Source organism: Scyliorhinus torazame, chromosome 19 (genome assembly GCF_047496885.1).
Source record: "Scyliorhinus torazame isolate Kashiwa2021f chromosome 19, sScyTor2.1, whole genome shotgun sequence".
In the NCBI taxonomy this organism is placed as follows: Eukaryota; Metazoa; Chordata; class Chondrichthyes; order Carcharhiniformes; family Scyliorhinidae; genus Scyliorhinus; species Scyliorhinus torazame.
In genome coordinates, this window is record NC_092725.1 from 63,131,344 (window position 1) to 63,149,837 (window position 18,494).

The following is an 18,494-nucleotide window of genomic DNA, read 5'->3' on the forward strand; positions in this document are numbered from 1 at the left end:
CAGACTATTAAAATGAATGTCTTCTCGAGGTTTTTATTTCTTTTGCAGTGTCTCTCCACTTTTCTCCCCAAATCTTTCTTTATTAGAGTCAATAAATTGGGGTCCTCTTTTATTTGGCTGGCAAGACCCCAAAGATCTGTAGGACATTCCTCCAGAGAGATAGACAGGTGTTTTCAATAAAAATATATATTTTTTAAAGTCAATGGGATTTCCCATTGAAGCCAACCCAGGGCCGGGGGTGCGCTGTCAGTGGGAAAAGAGAATCCCAACGAACGGAGAATTCCAGTCAGGATTTTAAGTTGAACAGTAGCTTTGTCAAATGTTGTTAGGTTGAGCAGAAGTGTACTGGAGGATCTGCTCTTGAAAGGAACTCTCTCCAAAGGTCTGCATGGCTGAGCAAGTAAACCTGTTTTGTTAACTTTATTTATAAGTGATATTTGAACTGTAGAATCTTGGAATTGTTATGCCGCAGAAGGAGATCATTCAGTCCATCGTGTCTGCACTGGCTCTTCAAATGAGCATTAAGATTTAGAGCCATTTGCCTACTTTTCTCCCGTACCCCTGCATATTGTTCCTATTCATTTAATCATCTAATGCCCTCTCGAATGCCTCGATTGAATCTGCCTCCGCCACACTTCCAGGCAGTGCATTCCAGGCTTGGACCACTTGCTGAGCGAAAAAGTTTTTTCTCACATCACATTTGCTTGTTTTGCAAATCATTTTTAATTTTGTGCTCTCTCGTCTTGATCCTTTTACAAGCTGGGACAGTTTCTCCCTATGTCCTCTGTCCAGCCCCTCAGCATTTTGAACATCTCTCTCAAATCTTCTCTTAACCTTCTTCTCTCCAAGGAGAACAGTCCCAAACTCTCCAACTTATCCTCATAACTGAAGTTTCTCATCCATGGAACTCTTCTTGTGAGCCACTTCTGCATTCTCTCCAATGCGTTCACATCCTTCCTGTAGTGTGGCGCCCAGAACTGTACACACTATTCCAGCTGATGTATAACTACATTCAGCATAGCCTCCATGTTCTTGTATTCTATGCTCCTATCAATAAAGCCCAGGATAATTATACACTTCATTAACTGCTCTCCCCAACTGTCTTGCTACCTTCTCCTGCAACCCCTCGAGAACGTTATTGTAGTGGGTTGCTTAATTGGAATTAGTGGCAGGTGTAGCTAGTAAGTAAGTTTTTCCTTTTAATTAAGAACTGTTGAACTGACAATTGTAAAGCTATTTATTTGATGTTAATATGGTTAATTCTGTGTTTAAATTAAAGTTTGTTTCAAAAGATACCTATTGGTCAGAGTCATCACTCCTGGGGTGAAGTATCTTTTCCTCACAGTTTTACAAGTTGAAAAATTGTTTGGGGTTCTCGTCCGTTATTCTAACAAAAGTTGGGGTCTGGTTCGGTATCCTAACAGAAGTCAAATCCCTGGCCTGAGTCAACCAATCTCAACTGCAACAGCAACCTCCTCTTCATTATCCAGTTAATCGTGTGTGGCTTTGTGGGTGTTGTGTTAATTTTAGCTGTGACATCTTCCACAATTGAATAGTCTGCAGTCACACATGCAGTGTTGACGATTCAGCATGCCATAGTTAAGTTATCATGGAGCTATACTTTGACTGGCCGGGGTTTGTAATACCACAATTTCCTTCACTCTCATCCACAAAGCCTCCGTCATCCTGCTCCAATCCCGCACCTTCTCCACGTTGTAGCCATGTAAAATGGCTGCGTTCCGATTAATCTGGCCAAAACCCAGTTTAAAACGGCTAACCCGAAAGACTGCTGGGAAAAGCAGCCAAGAAGACACAAGCAGGCAGCTGCAGACAGTTTTGCATATTCGGCTCTGGGAAGGTAGCCCAGATCGATACTCAGGGCTATCAACAGCCCATCAACCCAGGTATTCGCAGTTGCATTCAGGACTGTTTGCAGCCAATCTATTCAGACATCCACAGTTAAATCGGCTATCCCCGGGAACAATTGCAACATATTAGCAATTGAATACCGGGCCAGACCTGTCGGCGCCTGCAGTGGCCGAAACAAAGACAGGTGAGCGACCACCCCCCGATCGAGGAATCGCCTCACCATTGGACACATCGACCCCAGAGATTGGGGACAGAATCCAATCACTTGGGACTCAGGGTCAAGGGCCACCCCGGGAGGCGGGAAGCCCCTGGGCTCTATAAAAGTGAAGGTCCAAGTTCAGATCTCTCTCTCTCTCATCTTCGCCTGCTCGAGACCTTCGCAAGACCAGCCACCGTGTATAGTAAGTTTGAATCCAGCGATCGCTATCCGGTAGAGACACCTAGCCACCGACCTGTAGCAGCCTTTTGAATCCCGCGGGCCAGATTTGATTGGACAAGCCATTTGTTTCCCTGACCTGGTGGGCTCTTCCTAAGTTAAGTATTGGCCAGTAGTGATAGGTTTATTATATAGAAAGTAGTATTAGGGTATTAATATTGCTTGTTGTATATAATAAATGACCGTTGTTTTAATCCTTACTAAGCGGTGTGCTGTGTTATTAATCATAACCTGAACTTGAACCACGTGGCGACCTGGCGACTCATGAGCAAAGGTGACCTAAACAGAGCAAATAGACTAAAGCTAAAAAGAGCAACAACGTTCGCCGCCAAAAATTGTATGAGTTTCAGAAGGGCCAAGCCCCTCCCCACTGACTATTGCCCTCTGTGAAGTACTGACCCCCTAATCCTTGCCACCTTATCTGCCTGCACAAAAGACAAAACCAACATATCCACCCCATTAAAAAAAAACGATTTTGACAAAAAGATCAGTAAACACTGAAATAAAAATAACTGCGGAAAAATGTTCACCTTAATCTCCTGCACCTGACCTGCCAACGATAGGGGAAGACTGTCCCACCTGGATAGATCTGCCATGACCCTGCCCACCAGACTGGTAAAGTTCACTTATGGAGCTGGGCCCAATTCCGAGCCACCTGCACTCCCAAATATTCAGATGAATTTGTATTTCTTCATTTTTTATTCTTTTAAATGTTACCTTTTCTTTTTGGCTCATGATTTTGGAAGAATGTATCAAAATAGTTTTCCTACCTACAAGATTACCTACAGGTTAAGGGACCACAAAATGCCATCTTCATACAGAAAATCAGTCACAGTGCCTGAATAGGTTCCATAGGTGGTGGGCATCACAGGGAATTGTGTCTGATGGACACAGAGAATGAGATTAGGGTTTGGATTGCACATCCTTTGGGCTTTGTTCAAATTAGATTTTATGTTTAAATTTTCTTTTAGCTGTGCCTCATTACAAGATTAACTTTGTTTCCCTGCAGCCAAAGCAAAACAGATGCTGGAGATCAAAAATAAAAACAGGAAGTGCTGGAAAAACTCAAACAGGTCTGGTAGCATATGTGCAATGAGAAAACAAAGTTAACGCTTCAAGTTCATTCTGATTTATTTGGATTACCCTTATTTGTTTGGATGAGATTTTCCACACACCTCCCCCTCCAAACAGCAGGACCAGAAGATCCCGATCGGGAAGGGATACAAAATTCAGACTAAGGTCTTGAATTGAGACACTGTGTGCAGAGGCAGTAGTTCATATTCTTGATTTGATTTGATTTATTGTTACGTGTACCGAGGTAGAATGAAAAGTATTGTCCTGCGTACAGTCCAGACTGATCATTCCATACATGAAAAACATTATGATTTAATTATCTATTTATATAAATGTACTCTGCATAATTATTACCATTTGTTTTAGGAAAACATATATATTTATCGTTTTTCTTCAGAATCAAGGAACAGGAGATGGCCATTTAATCCTGAAAGACTGTTCTGACATTGTGACATTATGGTTGATCTGTGACCAAATTACAAATACCCCCTTTTTCCCCAAGTCGCTTAACATCTTTGGCTAAGGAAAATCAACCATAATAATAATCTTTATTAGTGTCACAAGTCGGCTTCGATTAACACTGCAATGAAGTTACTGTGAAAATCCTCTAGTCGCCACACCCCGACGCCTGTTCGGGTACACGGAGGGAGAATTCAGAATGTTCAATTCACGTCTTTCGGGACTTATGAGAGGAAACCAGAGCACCCGGAGGAAACCCACGCAGACACAGGGAGAACGTGCAGACTCCACACAGTGACCCAAGCCGGGAATTGAACCTGGGACGAAGGAGAAAATGCTGGAAAATGCTTTTCCAGCATTTTCTCATTTGTTTCAAATTCTAGCGTCCGCAGTAATTTGCTTTTATTTCATTGAACCGGGGACCCTGGAGCAGTGAAGCAACAGTGCTAGCCACTGTGTCACCATGCCACCATGGAACTATTTCCAAGAAAACCCAGGAGACTTATTCACCCCCCCCATCCCCCATCCATCAACATCATAATAACAGGTTATCTGCTCATTACCACAGAGTGAGAGTTTGGTGTACTCAATTTAACCGCTACCTTTCGTACAGGCACTGGTACCTCGATGACTGAAAAGCGCTTTAAGACATCCGGCGATCCTGAGAGTCGCTATACAAATGCAGGTCCTTCCCTCCGCCGTCAGCCCACAATGACAACCTGACCGGCTCCCCATCTGATCACGTGATGGTATTTGCGTACGCGTCACTGCGGCGCCTGGGGGCGGGACAGGGACGTGCAAGAGAAAGGGGCGGGGCCAGAGTGTCATGGGGCGGGACGGGGCAGGGCGGGAGGGGGGCGGTCCGGAGAAGAGGGCGTGGCGGTCTGGAGAAGAGGGCGGGGCGGTCAGGAGAAGAGGGCGGGGCGGCCTGGGGAAAGGGGGCGGGGCGGCCTGGGGAAGGGGGCGGGGTGGCCTGGGGAAGGGGGCGGGTGGCCTGGGGAAGGGGGCGGGGCGGCCTGGGGAAGGGGGCGGGGCGGCCTGGGGAAGGGGGCGGGGCGGCCTGGGGAAGGGGGCGGGGCGGCCTGGGGAAGGGGGCGGGGCCTGTGCGTTGCGGGGTGCGCGCGGACCCGCCCCCCAATCTCGCGAGAGTGACTGCGCTGCCCAGCGGCTGGGGAATAGGGCATGCGCGCCGCTGCTGGGCCATTCGGCAGCGGTGTGCGGCTGCGGGCGAGTGTGACGGTTGTGTGCAGATTGTCGCTTCTGGTCACCGGTTTATCATCCGCTCCGGAGAGACGTTAGCGGCTTGAGATGGACAGTCGCAACGGCGATTTCAATATCCTGCTGGCCACCGACTCGTACAAGGTAATCACCCACAACACTGGGTTTGCTGCTATCGCTGTGCTCGCCCTAGGCCGCGGGAGCTTCACCTGGAATAGGTTCAAAAGCCAGCAGGTGCTCCTGACCCCCCCCCCCCCCCCTCTCCCTTTTCTCTATTTATATACCCGCTCTGCTGGCCCCCAGATGGAGCCCAGGTCTCTCCGCTCGCTGCCTCATAGCGCCGGGGCGGGGGGGATGTGAGGACTGTCCCTCAGCCCGGGAGGGCACACGGGCTGCTCGCTCCCGGCTTTAATTGATTTTGGGGAGGTGGAAGAGAGTGCTAAAAGGATCCACTCTTCTCCCCCCCCCCCCCAGAATCCACTCTGTCCCCCCCCCCAGAATCCACTCTGTCCCCCCCCCCAGAATCCACTCTGTCCCCCCCCCCCAGAATCCACTCTTTCACCCCCCCCCAGAATCCACTCTACCCCCCCAGAATCCACTCCCCCCCCCCCCCAACCAGAATCCACTCTTTCCCCCCCCCCCAGAATCCACTCTTCCCCCCCCCCAGAATCCACTCTTTCCCCCCCCCCCAGAATCCACTCTTTCCCCCCCCCCAGAATCCACTCTTCCCCCCCCCCAGAATCCACTCTTCCCCCCCCCCCCAGAATCCACTCTTTCCCCCCCCAGAATCCACTCTTTCCCCCCCCTCCCCAGAACCTGCTCTTTCCACCCACCCCCCCAGAATCCACTCTCCTCCTCTCCCCCCCCCCCCCCCCAGGATCCACTCTCTTGCCCCATCCTCCAGAATCCACTCTCTTGCCCCATCCTCCAGAATCCACTCTCTTGCCCCATCCTCCAGAATCCACTCTCGCCCCATCCTCCAGAATCCACTCTCGCCCCATCCTCCAGAATCCACTCTCGCCCCATCCTCCAGAATCCACTCTCTTGCCCCATCCTCCAGAATCCACTCTCTTCTTCCCCCCTCCCCCACCCCAGGATCCACTCCCTTTCTCTCCCCCCACCCCAGGATCCACTCTCTTTCTCCCCCACCCCCAGGATCCATTCCCTTTCTCCCCCCCCCCCAGGATCCACTCCCTTTCTCCCCCCCCCCAGGATCCACTCCCTTTCTCCCCCCCCAAGGATCCACTCTCTCCCTCCCCCCCCAAGGATCCACTCTCTCCCTCCCCCCCAAGGATCCACTCTCTCCCTCCCCCCCAAGGATCCACTCTCTCCCCCCACCCCAGGATCCAGTCTCTTTCTCTCCCCCCACCCAGGATCCACTCTTCCCCCCCCCCCCAGGATCCAGTCTCTTTCTCTCTGCCCCCACCCTCCAGGATCCACTCTCTTTCTCCCCCCACCCCCCAGGATCCGCTCTCTTGCTTCCCCCACCCCCAGGATCCAGTCTCTTTCTTTATACCTCCACCCTCCAGGATCCACTCCCTTTCTCTCTCTCCCACCCCCCAGGATCCACTCCCTTTCTCTCTCTTTCCCCCCCCCAGATCCACTCCCTTTCTCTCTCTTCCCCCCCCCCCCAGATCCACTCCCTTTCTCTCTCTCCCCCCCCCCCCAGGATCCACTCACTTTTACCCCCCACCACCCCAGGATCCAGTCTCTTTCTCTCCCCCCACACCAGGATCCAGTCTCTCCCCCCACCCCAGGATCCAGTCTCTTTCTCTCTACCCCCACCCTCCAGGATCCACTCCCTTTCTCCCCCCACCCCCCAGGATCCGCTCTCTTGCTCCCCCACCCCCAGGATCCATTCCCTTTCTCTTCCCCCCCCCCCCCCCAGGATCCACTCCCATTCTCTCTCTCTTCCTCCCCCCCCCCCAGGATCCTCTCCCTTTCTCTCCCCCACCCCCCAGGATCCACTCCCTTTCTCTCCCCCCCCCCCAAGTTCCACTCCCTTTCTACCCCAACCCCCCAGGATCCGCTCCCTTTCTCCCCCCACCCCCCCCCCCAGGATCCGCTCCCTTTCTCCCCCCACCCCCCCAGGATCCACTCCCTCTCCCCTCCCCCCCCAGGATCCACTCCCTCTCCCCCCCCCCCCCAGGATCAACTCCCTCCCCCCCCCAGGATCTGCCCCCCCCCCCCCAGGATTCGCTCCCCCCCCCCCCCCCCAGGATCCGCTCCCCCCCCCCCCCCAGGATCCGCTCCCCCCCCCCCCAGGATCCGCTCCCCCCCCCCCCCCCCCAGGATCTGCTCCCCCCCCCCCCCCCAGGATCTGCTCTCCCCCCCCCCCCAGGATCTGCTCTCCCCCAGGATCTGCTCTCCCCCCCACCCCCCCCCCCCCAGGATCTGCTCTCCCCCAGGATCTGCTCGCTCCCCCCCCCCCCAGGATCCGCTCTCTTTCTCTCCGCCCACCCCCCCAGATCCACTCCCTTTCTTCCCCCCCCCAAGGATCCACTCCCTTTATCTTCCCCTCCCCCAGGATCCACTCCCTTTCTCTTCCCCCCCCCCCCCAGGATCCAGTCTCTTTCTCTCTTTCCCCCCCCCCCCCCCCAGGATCCACACCCTTTCTACCCCCACCCTCCAGGATCCGCTCCCTTTCTCCCCATCCCCCAGGATCCACTCCCTTCCCCCCCCCCCCCCCCCCCAGGATCTGCTCCCTTTATCCCCCCCCCCCCCCCAGGATCTGCTCCCTTTCTCTCTTTCCACCCCCCCTCAGCATCCACTCTTTCACCCCCCCACAGGACGCACTCTCTTTCATACCCCCCCCCAGGATCCACTCTCTTTCCCCCCCCCCCCCCCAACCCCAGGATCCACTCTTTCTCCCCCACCCACCCCAGGATCCACTCTTTCTCCCCCCCACCCCAGGATCCACTCTTTCTCCCCCCCCACCCCAGGATCCACTCTTTCTCCCCCCTCACCCACCCCAGGATCCATTCTCTTTCTCTCCCCCCCCACCCACCGCAGGATCCACTCTTTCTCCCCCACCCACCCCAGGATCCACTCTCTTTCTCCTCCCCCCCACCCACCCCAGGATCCACTCTTTCTCTCTCCCCCCACCCAACCCAGGATCCACTCTCTTTCTCCCACCCCACCCACCCCAGGATCCACTCTCTTTCTCCCACCCCACCCACCCCAGGATCCACTCTCTCCCCCCCCCCAGGATCCACTCTCTCCCCCCCCCCCCAGGATCCACTCTCTCCCCCCCCCCCCCCCCCCAGGATCCACTCTCTTCCCCCCCCCCCCCAGGATCCACACTCTCTCACCCCCCCCCCACAGGATCCACACTCTCTCACCCCCCCCCCACAGGATCCACACTCTCGTCCCGCCCCCCCCGGATCCACTCTTTCATAACCCCCCCTCCCAGGATCCACTCTCTTTCCCCCCCCACTCACCCCAGGATCCACTCTCTTTCTCACTCCCCCACCCACCCCAGGATCCCCTCTCTCTCTCTTCCCCCCCCTGGATCCACTCTCTTTCTCCCACCCCCCCCCCACCGGATCCACTCTCTTTCTCCCACCCCCCCCCCCCGGATCCACTCTCTTTCTCCCACCCCCCCCCCCCCCCGGATCCACTCTCTTTCTCTTCCCCCCCCCCCCCCCCATTTGTCTTATGATCAAGTCCAACTGACCCGCTCTCGTCTCTATTGCTGCTGCGAGTCTCCGCTGCCAGCCGCTGCACAGAAGACTCTTCCTTTCTTAACAAATGTTTTTTTAATCAAACTGCTCGCCACCTGTAAATGCAGACCAGGGTTTGTCTCCCTCTCCCCACCCAAACCCTCTAACCATCCATTGTATAATTCCCTGGTCATTGTAAACCTTGGGGGTCAGATAACTTCATCCTGCTGGAAGAAATTCAGGCTGAGCAGCTTTCGATTCGTCTCTGGTTTGACCCTGACCGGGAAATGAAACTGAAAGCTCGGGGTCTCGTGCCCTCGCGCACACCCTTTCACTAATTTATTATTTCTAAATACCCTGTTTCAATGCCATGTTTTCAGTTATCCGTTTGTTCCAGGAGTCAAGGCTGCATTTTTTTTTTAAAGGATTGCGATTTTTATTTGCCATATGAATAGACGAGCACTTTATGCATGAACTAGACAATGAGATAAATCTAAAGTCATTCCGTGAGTGCTGTTGAATGATAAATTTGGGGATTTTCCACTCTTGCCTTTTGCACCTGTCATTGCTCACGTCGGACTTTGGTCCTTTAAACTGTCTCAAATTCTCCTTTCGATTTAGGTGAAGTTGAATTGTGTGAAATGTAAAAGCCCTTGCTTTTCAGTCGGTTTTTTTTCCCTCTGGCTTGGTGTTCTTGTTTTTTCTGCGTACTAGAATTGGTTAGATTTTAACTCTTTTTTTTGTACTAATTTTCATTAAAATTCCATCACTGGGCAGCATGGTGACGCAGTGGGTTAGCGAGGTCCCAGGTTCAATCCTGGCTCTGGGTCACTGTCCGTGTGGAGTTTGCACATTCTCCCCGTGTTTGCATGGGTTTCGCCCCCTCAACCAAACATGTGCACGGTAGGTGGATTGGCCAGGCTAAATTGCCCCTTAATTGGAAAAGAAATGAATTGGGTACTCTAAATTTAAATAAAAAGTGGAAAAAAAAATTCCATCCTTATCAGCCAAAAGGAGGCAGTGTTTCACTGTGAAACTGCTTGTGAGTTAATTCATTAAAAGAGATGCGATTGACACATTTCTGTTCTAAAGAAAGAGATGCGTCCAGACAAGTTATTCGGTCATATTATTATTGACTTGATTAGACTACTCTTTTTTTTTTTCTGTTAATTATATATCACAAGTTGCCGAACTGAAAAAAGATATTGAAATTGTTCGTCAGTTGCTAAATGCATTCTTTGCCTGCCAGCCTTTTGGTGTCCGCAGGTAACCACATCATTGCAATGTTGACTGAACATTCACTGTTGTACCTGCTTCTAATTTTCACCTTTTTTTAACAATTTAAAACGTGTCCTAATATGGGTGGACTCAAATATATATAGAAAGCTGAGTTGCTCGTTGGTAGAGTTGATGATTGGGATTCTTGTGGTGTCCCACTGGAGTGAAGTTTAGAACACTGGAAAATGTGTTCAAAACTATTCTCCATGATGGGAGTGGGCAATTTTCAGGTTTAGTCTTTAGAGGCTGCACTAGTGATTACTTCTTCTCAATCCAGACCAGTGTCTGAGAATGCTGTGCCGGCTTGCTGAGTATTAGATTTGTTTCCCACAAATTGTTAACTTGGAGACCAGAAAAATACTGCGGATTCTGAAAGTTTGAAATTACTGCGTAAAATGTTGGAAATACTCAACGGGTCTGGCAGTCTTTGTGGAGAGGGAGAGAAACGGGAAACATTTCATGTTGATTATTTTTTGACACAACTGTCGGACAAAGTCATCAACTTGAAATGTTACCTCTTTTTACACAGATAATGCCAAATACAAGAATTTCTAACGTTTTCTATTTCATAAACTGTTTGAAACTTCCATCAGGATCATCATCTGGAGGTGCCTGGATTCCTAAGAATCACTGTTTACCTTTTCTTAGTTTCATCTCCAACCCTCAGGAGATTGATCTAACCGATATGGGTTCAAACCCTTCCTAGTGAGGGTTTCAAGTACCTATTGCCCACGGTGCCGTGGTCAACAGCACACCAGAAGTATGGAATTCCGTTGTCACCATCCTCCTCTACAGGGACTCTCTGATACTCCATGTAGTGATCCAGGAGTTAATTTAGAACTTGCATTCCATATTGTCTGAACTCTGGTTATATAAGCACAGACGTGGAACTGGTCTCAGGAATGCTTTCCATCAGTTTTCCTAAATTGAGTTTCTCCACCAGGTATGGAACAGACATTTGCATTTGGTTCTGTAGACAAGCCAACATTAAGAATCTTATGATAGCCACTTGGGTGTTCTGGGTACCAGATGCCAAAAATCTCTTCAGCCTTATGTGACACCATCTGCTTAGTCCATTTTGTCCATCGAAACTTGGAAAAATAAATCTATCTGATGAGTCCTTTGTCTTCTCCAAGGTACCAAGTGACTATTTGTTGTAGTTGGAACTGCCTTTACCTTCAAATATTACCCTCTTCTCTCTCTTGCCACTTATGCACTACTGAGTGTGATTCATAGGCGAGAGGAACTCCACTAATTGTATCCTGAAGAATGGATTCAAGAAGGTAAATTATTTTGACATTTCACAGCACTTTTAATGCTCATAGTGACTTTTCTGCTACTGATAGATGTTGCTGCCTCTTTCTTTGGTGCTGAAAGATTTCCCAGGCTGAAGTTGGCATTTGCCAGGACTCCCATTTCATTCTCGTATGAATGAATAATTGGGACAATCTTAATTTTACTTTACAAACAATAACTCTTCAAGAACTTTACAGCATTTTATACAGTGCCTTTTCTATAATAAGCCATCTCACATGCTTCACAGGAGTGCTATAAAGTCTGACACAAAGCCACATAAGGAGATATTAAGGCAGATGGCCAATGACAGAGGATCAGATCGATTATTTTTTTAAATTAAGGAGTGTTTTAAAGGAGGATGACGAGACTGCGAGGTTTAGGGAGGGAATTCCAGCGCTCTGGTCCTTAGCAATTGGCTGCACCATTGGTGTGCCTTCAATGTAATACCCAGCACTGTATCCCACTGGTTCAAGATGATTAGGACAAAACTGCCCGCTTGATAGGCATTCCATTTACCTCTTAAACATTTACTCCCTCCACAGTGGCAACAGTGTGTACCACATACAAGATGCCCTGCAGCAACTCATCAAGGTCCCTAAGACAGCTTCTTCCAAACCCACAACCTCTACCACTAAGGAGGATAAGGACAGCAGATGACAGTGAACACCACCAACTACCAGTTCCTCTCCCAGCCACACAATATCCTGATTTGGAACTATTTTGCCGTTTTCACTGAAGGTCATTCAAAACCCTGGAGCTCTCTGACCGAGTGGAAATATGATATTGTAGCAAACACTGAGACATGGTTGAAAGACGGGCAGGACTGGCAACTCAACATTCCATGGTGTAGACGTTTCATGTGTGATGGGGGTGAGAGGAGGGGGCATTACATTATTGATAAAAGAGACCATCACTGAAGTAATGAGTGAAGATGTCTTTGAATGCTCTTCAAATAAGGCCAAATGGATGGAGCTTAAAAATAAAACAAGAGGTGCTCACTTTGCTTGGATTATACTACAGGCCTCTCAACAGTCAGAGGGAGATAGAGGAACCAATATGTAGGCATATCAGAGGTTTAGGAGAAATAGTAGTAGGAGGTTTCAACTTTGCCAATATTAACTGGACTCACCTTTAGTGGGAAAGGATTAGATGGGGCGGAATTTTTAAAGTGCATCCAGGAGAGCTTTTTGTGCCAGAAGTTAGGTAATTCTACTAGAGATGGGGCATTGCTCGCCTTAATCATAAGAAATTAAGCTGGGCAAGTGGCCAAAGTGTCAGTGGGCAAGTATTTTGGCGATAGCGATCATAATTCGAAGTTTCAATGTCTTATGGAAAGGGATAAGGATAGTCCAGAAATCATGTGTCTGAATTGGGGTGGGGGAAGGCCGATTTCAATATCATTAGACCGGTTTTGGCAAATGTAGACTGGGAGCAGCTACTTGCCGGTATGTGAATTTGGAAAGTGACAGTCTTTCAAAAGTGAAATAGTGAGTTCAGGGCCAACATGTTCCTTTAAGAGTGAAGGGTAAGGGTGGTAAGTCCAGGGAATCCTGGATGTCATGGGATAGGGGGGGGAGAAAGGAATCATATGGTAGGTATCGAGCACTAAATAGTGGGGGAGGAGGCCCTTCAGGAGTGTAGAGTCTGGGGGGGGGGAGAGGGGGAGGACAAAGAGGGTCCGCAAAATATCATTGGCAGGTAGGATTAAGGAAAACCACAAGGCATTTTACAAAATATATTCGGAGCAAGAGAATAACCAGGGACAGAGATGGGGACGAAAGAGACCATATGCATGGAGCTAGAGGACATGGGCAAGGCCTTAAATTAATATTTTTAAAAATCTGTGTTCACAAAGGAGAAAGATATGATAGCTGGAGATTTTGAGTTGGAACGGTGAAGTTCTAGAACACATTAAGATTAATAAGGATAAAGCTGATCTGGCAAGGTGGGATGGTCTCCCTCTGTCACTGGTGGGTCGGGCACAGGAGGTTAAAATGAAAGTGTTGCTGTGATTTCTGTTTATTTTCCAATGCCTGCCAAAGGCATTTTTTAGAGAGATTGAAGGAATGATTACCTCGTTCATATGGGGAGAGAAGGTGACCAGAGTTAGAAAGGTGCTGCTACAAAGGGGAAGACAGGTAGGGGCTTTGGTCTTCCAAACCTAATGTATTATTACTGGGCGGTGAATGTGGAGAAGGTGCGGAGCTGGGTCAGAGGGTTGATTCCCAGTGGGTCAGAATGGAGGAATCTGTGTGTCGGGGTCAGGATTCAAGGCGCTAGCAACAGCACCGCTCCCGTTGGTCCCGGGAAATACTCTGAGTCCGGTAATAATAGCTTCATTGAGAATTTGGAGGCAGTTTCGCCAACGCTTCGGGTTGGGGGCAGGGTCAAGGGAAATGCCGATTTGGGGGAACCGCAGATTTCAGCCAGTGAAGTGGAATGGAAATGGAAGGGGATTAAGACACTAAAAGATTTGTTTTTTGGGGGTCGGTTTGCAGGATTGATGGAACTGGGAGCGAAGTAAGGGCTGGAGCAGGGGGAAATGTTTAGATATGTGAAGATTCAAGATTTTTCCAGGAAGGAGATAGAGCTTCCCGGTGGAGCCGGCCTCCACATTGCTGGAGGAGGTGCTGACGACGGGGGACTGGAGAAAGGGGTAGTGTCGGCGGTTCACGGGACTATTTTGGAAGAGGAGAAGGCGCCACTGGAAGGGATCAAAGCAAAGTGGGAGGAAGAGTTGGGACGGCATGGAGGATGGGTTCTGGTGTGAGGTACTCCAGAGAGTGAACACCTCCACCTCGTGCGCGAGGTTGGGGCTGATACAGCTGAAGGTGGTGTCAAGAGCACACCTCACAAGGGCAAGGATGAGTCGGTTCTTTGAGGAGGTAGAAGATGTGTGTGAACGTTGCGGGGGGCGGGGATCACGAATTACCTTCATATTTTTTGGTCCTGTCCAAAGCTGGAGCATTACTGGAAGGAGGTTTTTAGGGTAATCTCATAAAGTGGTGCACGTGAAACTGGACCCGGACCCTCGGGAGGCCATATTCAGGGTGTCGGACCAGCCGGGGTTGGAAACGGGTGCGGAGGTAGATGTTGTAGCTTTCGCCTCGTTGATCGCCCGAAGGTGGATCCTGTTGTGATGGAGAGCAACCTCTCCACCCTGTGTGCTGGTGTGGCGGGGGGACCTGTTGGAATTCTTACTCTTGAGATGGTTACGTTTGCACTGAGGGGAAGGATGGAGGGGTTCTACAATTCATGGGTGTTATTCATTATGCACTTTCAAGAATTGGATAACATCGAACATTGGGGGGGGGACTCTGTGTTAACGGTGACTATGGATGATTCCTGATTCCTTTTTGTTATTTGTTTATGTTAACTTGCAGGTAGTTGGTGGGAGGATGGGATTGTTGTTGTTGCTAATGGGGATTGACATTATATTTGTTACTGCTTATTGTTTATTGTTGGGTGTAAATTTTGGAGAAAATGTGAAAATAGAGGCAAATAAAAATATTTTTTAAAAGATTAATAAGGATGAGGTATTAGATGTTTTAGTGGGCCTAAAGGTGCATGAATCCCTAGGGCATGATGAGATGCATCCCAGGCTGCTATGGGAGTCAAGGGAGGAGATTGCTGGGGCCCTGAGAGATATTTAAATCTTCGCTGGCCACAGTGAAGTGCAGACGACTGGAGGATTGCTAATGCAGTACCTTTATTCAGGAAGAGCAGCAGAGATAAGCCAGGTAATTACAGGCAGTTAGTCTAACGTCAATGGTAGGGAAATCGTTGGAAAAAAATGAAGGACAGATTAATTAACATTAGGAAAGGCAGAGATTGATCACAGATAGTCAGCATGGATTTGTTGGTGGGAGATCCTGTAACTAATTCAAAGGTAACTTTTGTGAGGGCCACGAAGAATCCAGCACGAGTTTTAAGGATACAAAGTAATAACATTTATTTACACTAACATATATATATATATAACAGCAGCAGTAACTTCCCTTGCTGCACAGTCCTTCCTGCTGGTTCCTGAACTGGCCAGCTTTATTTATACTAGGAGTTTACTAATGGTTTCTAGCTTTATTTATACTAGGAGTTTACTAACGAGACGGAGACCGGCGCTTGCGTGATGAACGGCGCAACGGTTGTACGTCCACGGCCCGTGGACCCGAGGATTCCCCCTCTGATGCATCCTGTGTCTCCATCTCGGAGTCAGGGTCTGCTGCCTCCGTCATGTCAGCGTCTCTATCTCCATTCGGTTCCGTAACGACCTGCGCAGGCTTCGAGTGAGGCACCAGTGGAAGATTGTGAGGACTACCTTCCCTTGTCTCTGCGGCTCTAGAAATGAGCTCCGGGGGCGGGGAATCTTTTGAGGGGATAGTCTTCTGGACTGAACGTGGTCTACATGTTTGCGCTGGAGACGACCCTGGGCTTGCACCTGGTAAGAGATAGGGCCCGTTTGGCGAAAGGTTACACCAGGAACCCATTGGGCACCACCAGCAAAATTCCGAATGAACACTGGGTCACCGGGCGCAAACCGCCGAATCGGCCGATGCCGAGAAAATCCCTGTCGCTGCCGTTCTTGTGTGCGGAGTACTTTTGCGCCAATGTCCGGGAAAACCATACTAAGGCTGGTGCGAAGTCTCTGGGCCATTAGGAGTTCTGCGGGAGCTACCCCAGTCACCGCATGGGGGGTGGTCCTATACGTAAACAAAAACCGAGCCAGCCTCGTGTCCATTGACCCGAAAGACTGCTTCTTTAGGCCTCTTTTGAATGTCTGCACTGCGCGCTCTGCCAACCCATTTGAAGCCGGGTGGTAAGGGGCAGTGCGGATATGGCGTATGCCGTTCATCTTCGTGAACCTCGCAAACTCCTCACTGAATGGAGTGCCGTTATCCGTGACCAGCACCTCTGGGAGGCCATGCGTATTAAACGACAAACGCATCTTTTCAATTGTTGCGGAGGACGTTGTCCCCTGCATCCTATGCACCTCTAGCCATTTAGACTGGGCGTCAATTAATAGAACGAACATGGATCCTTGAAAAGGGCCTGCGAAATCTGCATGCAAGCGTGCCCAAGGCCGCCCTGGCCATTCCCAGTGATGTAGGGGCGCGGCCGGCGGAGGCTTCTGATGCTCCTGGCAAATGGAGCAGTTTTGGGCCACATTCTCAATGTCGGTGTTGAGGCCTGGCCACCAGACATAACTCCAGACCAACATTTTCATTTTGGTCACACCTGGATGCCCATTGTGCAAGTCTGTTAGTATCAGCTCCTGGCCTTTTTCCGGGACAATCAGACGCGTCCCCCACAAGAGGATGCCGTCTTCCACGCTGAATTCTGACCGCTTGGAGGAAAATGCCCGCAAAAAACTCGCCTGGGAGCTGTCTATGCTGCCCACCATACAGGACTATGTGCCGAACCTTTGACAGGACTGGCTCCGTCTGGGTCCACTCACGGATCTGTGATGCCGTGACAGGCAAGGTGTCCATAAAATTTCGGGTTGCAACCACCTCACCGGTTGTGGGGGTCGACATGGGGCCGGTTGATAAAGGCAATCGGCTCAGTGCGTCGGCATTTGCTATCTGCATACCTAGTTTGTGCTCCAGAGAATACTCGTATGCAGCAAGCAACAAAGCCCAGCGCTGGATCCGTGCGGAAGCAATGGGCGGTATTGGCTTATCCTCTCTGAAAAGTCCCAGCAGAGGCTTATGATCAGTCACGATAGTGAAATGGCGGCCATACACGTACTGGTGGAAGCATTTCACCGCAAAAACCACTGCCAGGCCCTCCTTCTCGATCTGCGCGTACTTTTTCTCCGCTGCAGTCAATGTGCGGGAGGCGAAAGCAATCGGTCGCTCGGCCCCGTTCTCCATCTTGTGGGACAGGACGGCCCCAGTACCATACGGGGATGCATCACATGTGACGAGCAAAGGCTTTCCAGGATCATAGTGGGTTAGTAACCCAGATGATGACAATTGTTGCTTTACCCGCCGGAAAGCGGTTTCTTGCGGCTGACCCCAAACCCAGGTGTGATTTTTCTTTAGCAGAAGGTGCAAAGGGACCAGTGTAGTTGCCAGATTGGGGAGGAACTTCCCGTAATAGTTTACAAGACCGAGAAAAGAACGAAGATGCAAAGTATCAGTCGGGGCAGGGGCATGTTGAATTGCACGCACCTTCTCTGCGACGGGGTGCAAACCTTCGCGGTCTACCCGATAACCTAGGTAGACTACTTCCTCTGCCTGAAATACGCACTTTGTGCAACGTAAACGGACTCCAGCCTCCGAAAGGCGTCTAAGGACAGCCTCCAGATTTTCCAAATGTTCCTGCTCCGAAGTCCCTGTAATCAAAACGTCATCTAAGTAGACAGCAACACGTGGTAAACCTCTCAAAATGCCCTCCATAACACGTTGAAAAATTGCGCAGGCAGAGGATACTCCAAAGGGCAACCGTGTATATTCATACAGGCCCCGGTGTGTATTAATCGTTACATATGGTCGGGAGGCAGGGTCCAGCTCCAACTGCAGGTAGGCGTGACTCCTATCTAATTTTGTGAACGAGAGTCCACCTGCAAGCTTCGCGTAGAGATCCTCTATGCGAGGCATTGGATATCGGTCGAGTCGGGAAGCCGTATTCACTAAGTTTATAGTCGCCACACAAGCGAACTGTGGCATCTGGCTTCATTACAGGTAGAATTGGTGCTGCCCAGTCAGCAAAACGGACGGGCCTGATAATGCCCAAACTCTCCAAACGAGTGAGCTCCCCTTCTACCTACTCGAGCAAGGCGTAAGGCACCGGGCGCGCCCGGAAATAGCGTGGCGTGGCTCCTGGTTCGACTTGGATACGGGCTACGGCCCCTTTTATTTTCCCCAAACCAGGCTGGAATACATCTGGGTATCGTCCTAGCACCTCAGTCAACCCTTCAGAAACTGTTTGGAGGATGTGCTGCCATTGCAACCACAAATGGCGCAACCAGTCCCGACCCAACAGGCCGGGCCCATGGCCGCGCACCACGATAAGTGGGAAATGCCCCTCCTGGCGTCCATAAACAACAGGGGTCATTGTAGTTCCTGCAATGTCCAGTGGTTCCCCCGTGTAGGTGGCCAACCTGGCCTGTGAGTCGGTTAATGTAATGGTCTGTATACACTGCTTGATGCGGTCGAATGTCCTCTGGGCGATCACTGAGACCGCTGTGCCAGTGTCTAACT

The 18,494-nt window shown here is 50.3% G+C and overlaps 2 protein-coding genes across 6 annotated transcripts in view; one reads left to right on the top strand and one right to left on the bottom strand.

The window, feature by feature from the left end:
* The window catches only part of cdpf1 (cysteine rich DPF motif domain containing 1), a 74,822-nt gene extending 70,243 nt beyond the window's left edge, over window positions 1-4,579 (bottom strand). For 3 of the 5 annotated variants that reach the window (XR_011936471.1, XR_011936470.1, XM_072484419.1), the window contains exon 1: window positions 4,441-4,579. The gene's annotated coding sequence lies outside the window, so the exon portion shown is untranslated. Of the gene's footprint in view, window positions 1-4,401 lie in introns of all 5 variants that reach the window. The other 2 variants (XM_072484420.1, XM_072484421.1) reach the window with 2 other exon arrangements.
* Window positions 4,580-5,018: 439 nt separating this feature from the next.
* Window positions 5,019-18,494, top strand: part of nampt1 (nicotinamide phosphoribosyltransferase 1) — a 43,363-nt gene continuing 29,887 nt past the window's right edge. The window contains exon 1 of the mRNA XM_072484422.1: window positions 5,019-5,200. Within this exon, the coding sequence (XP_072340523.1) occupies window positions 5,147-5,200 (54 nt within the window). The 5' untranslated portion in view covers window positions 5,019-5,146. The remainder of the gene's footprint in view (window positions 5,201-18,494) is intronic.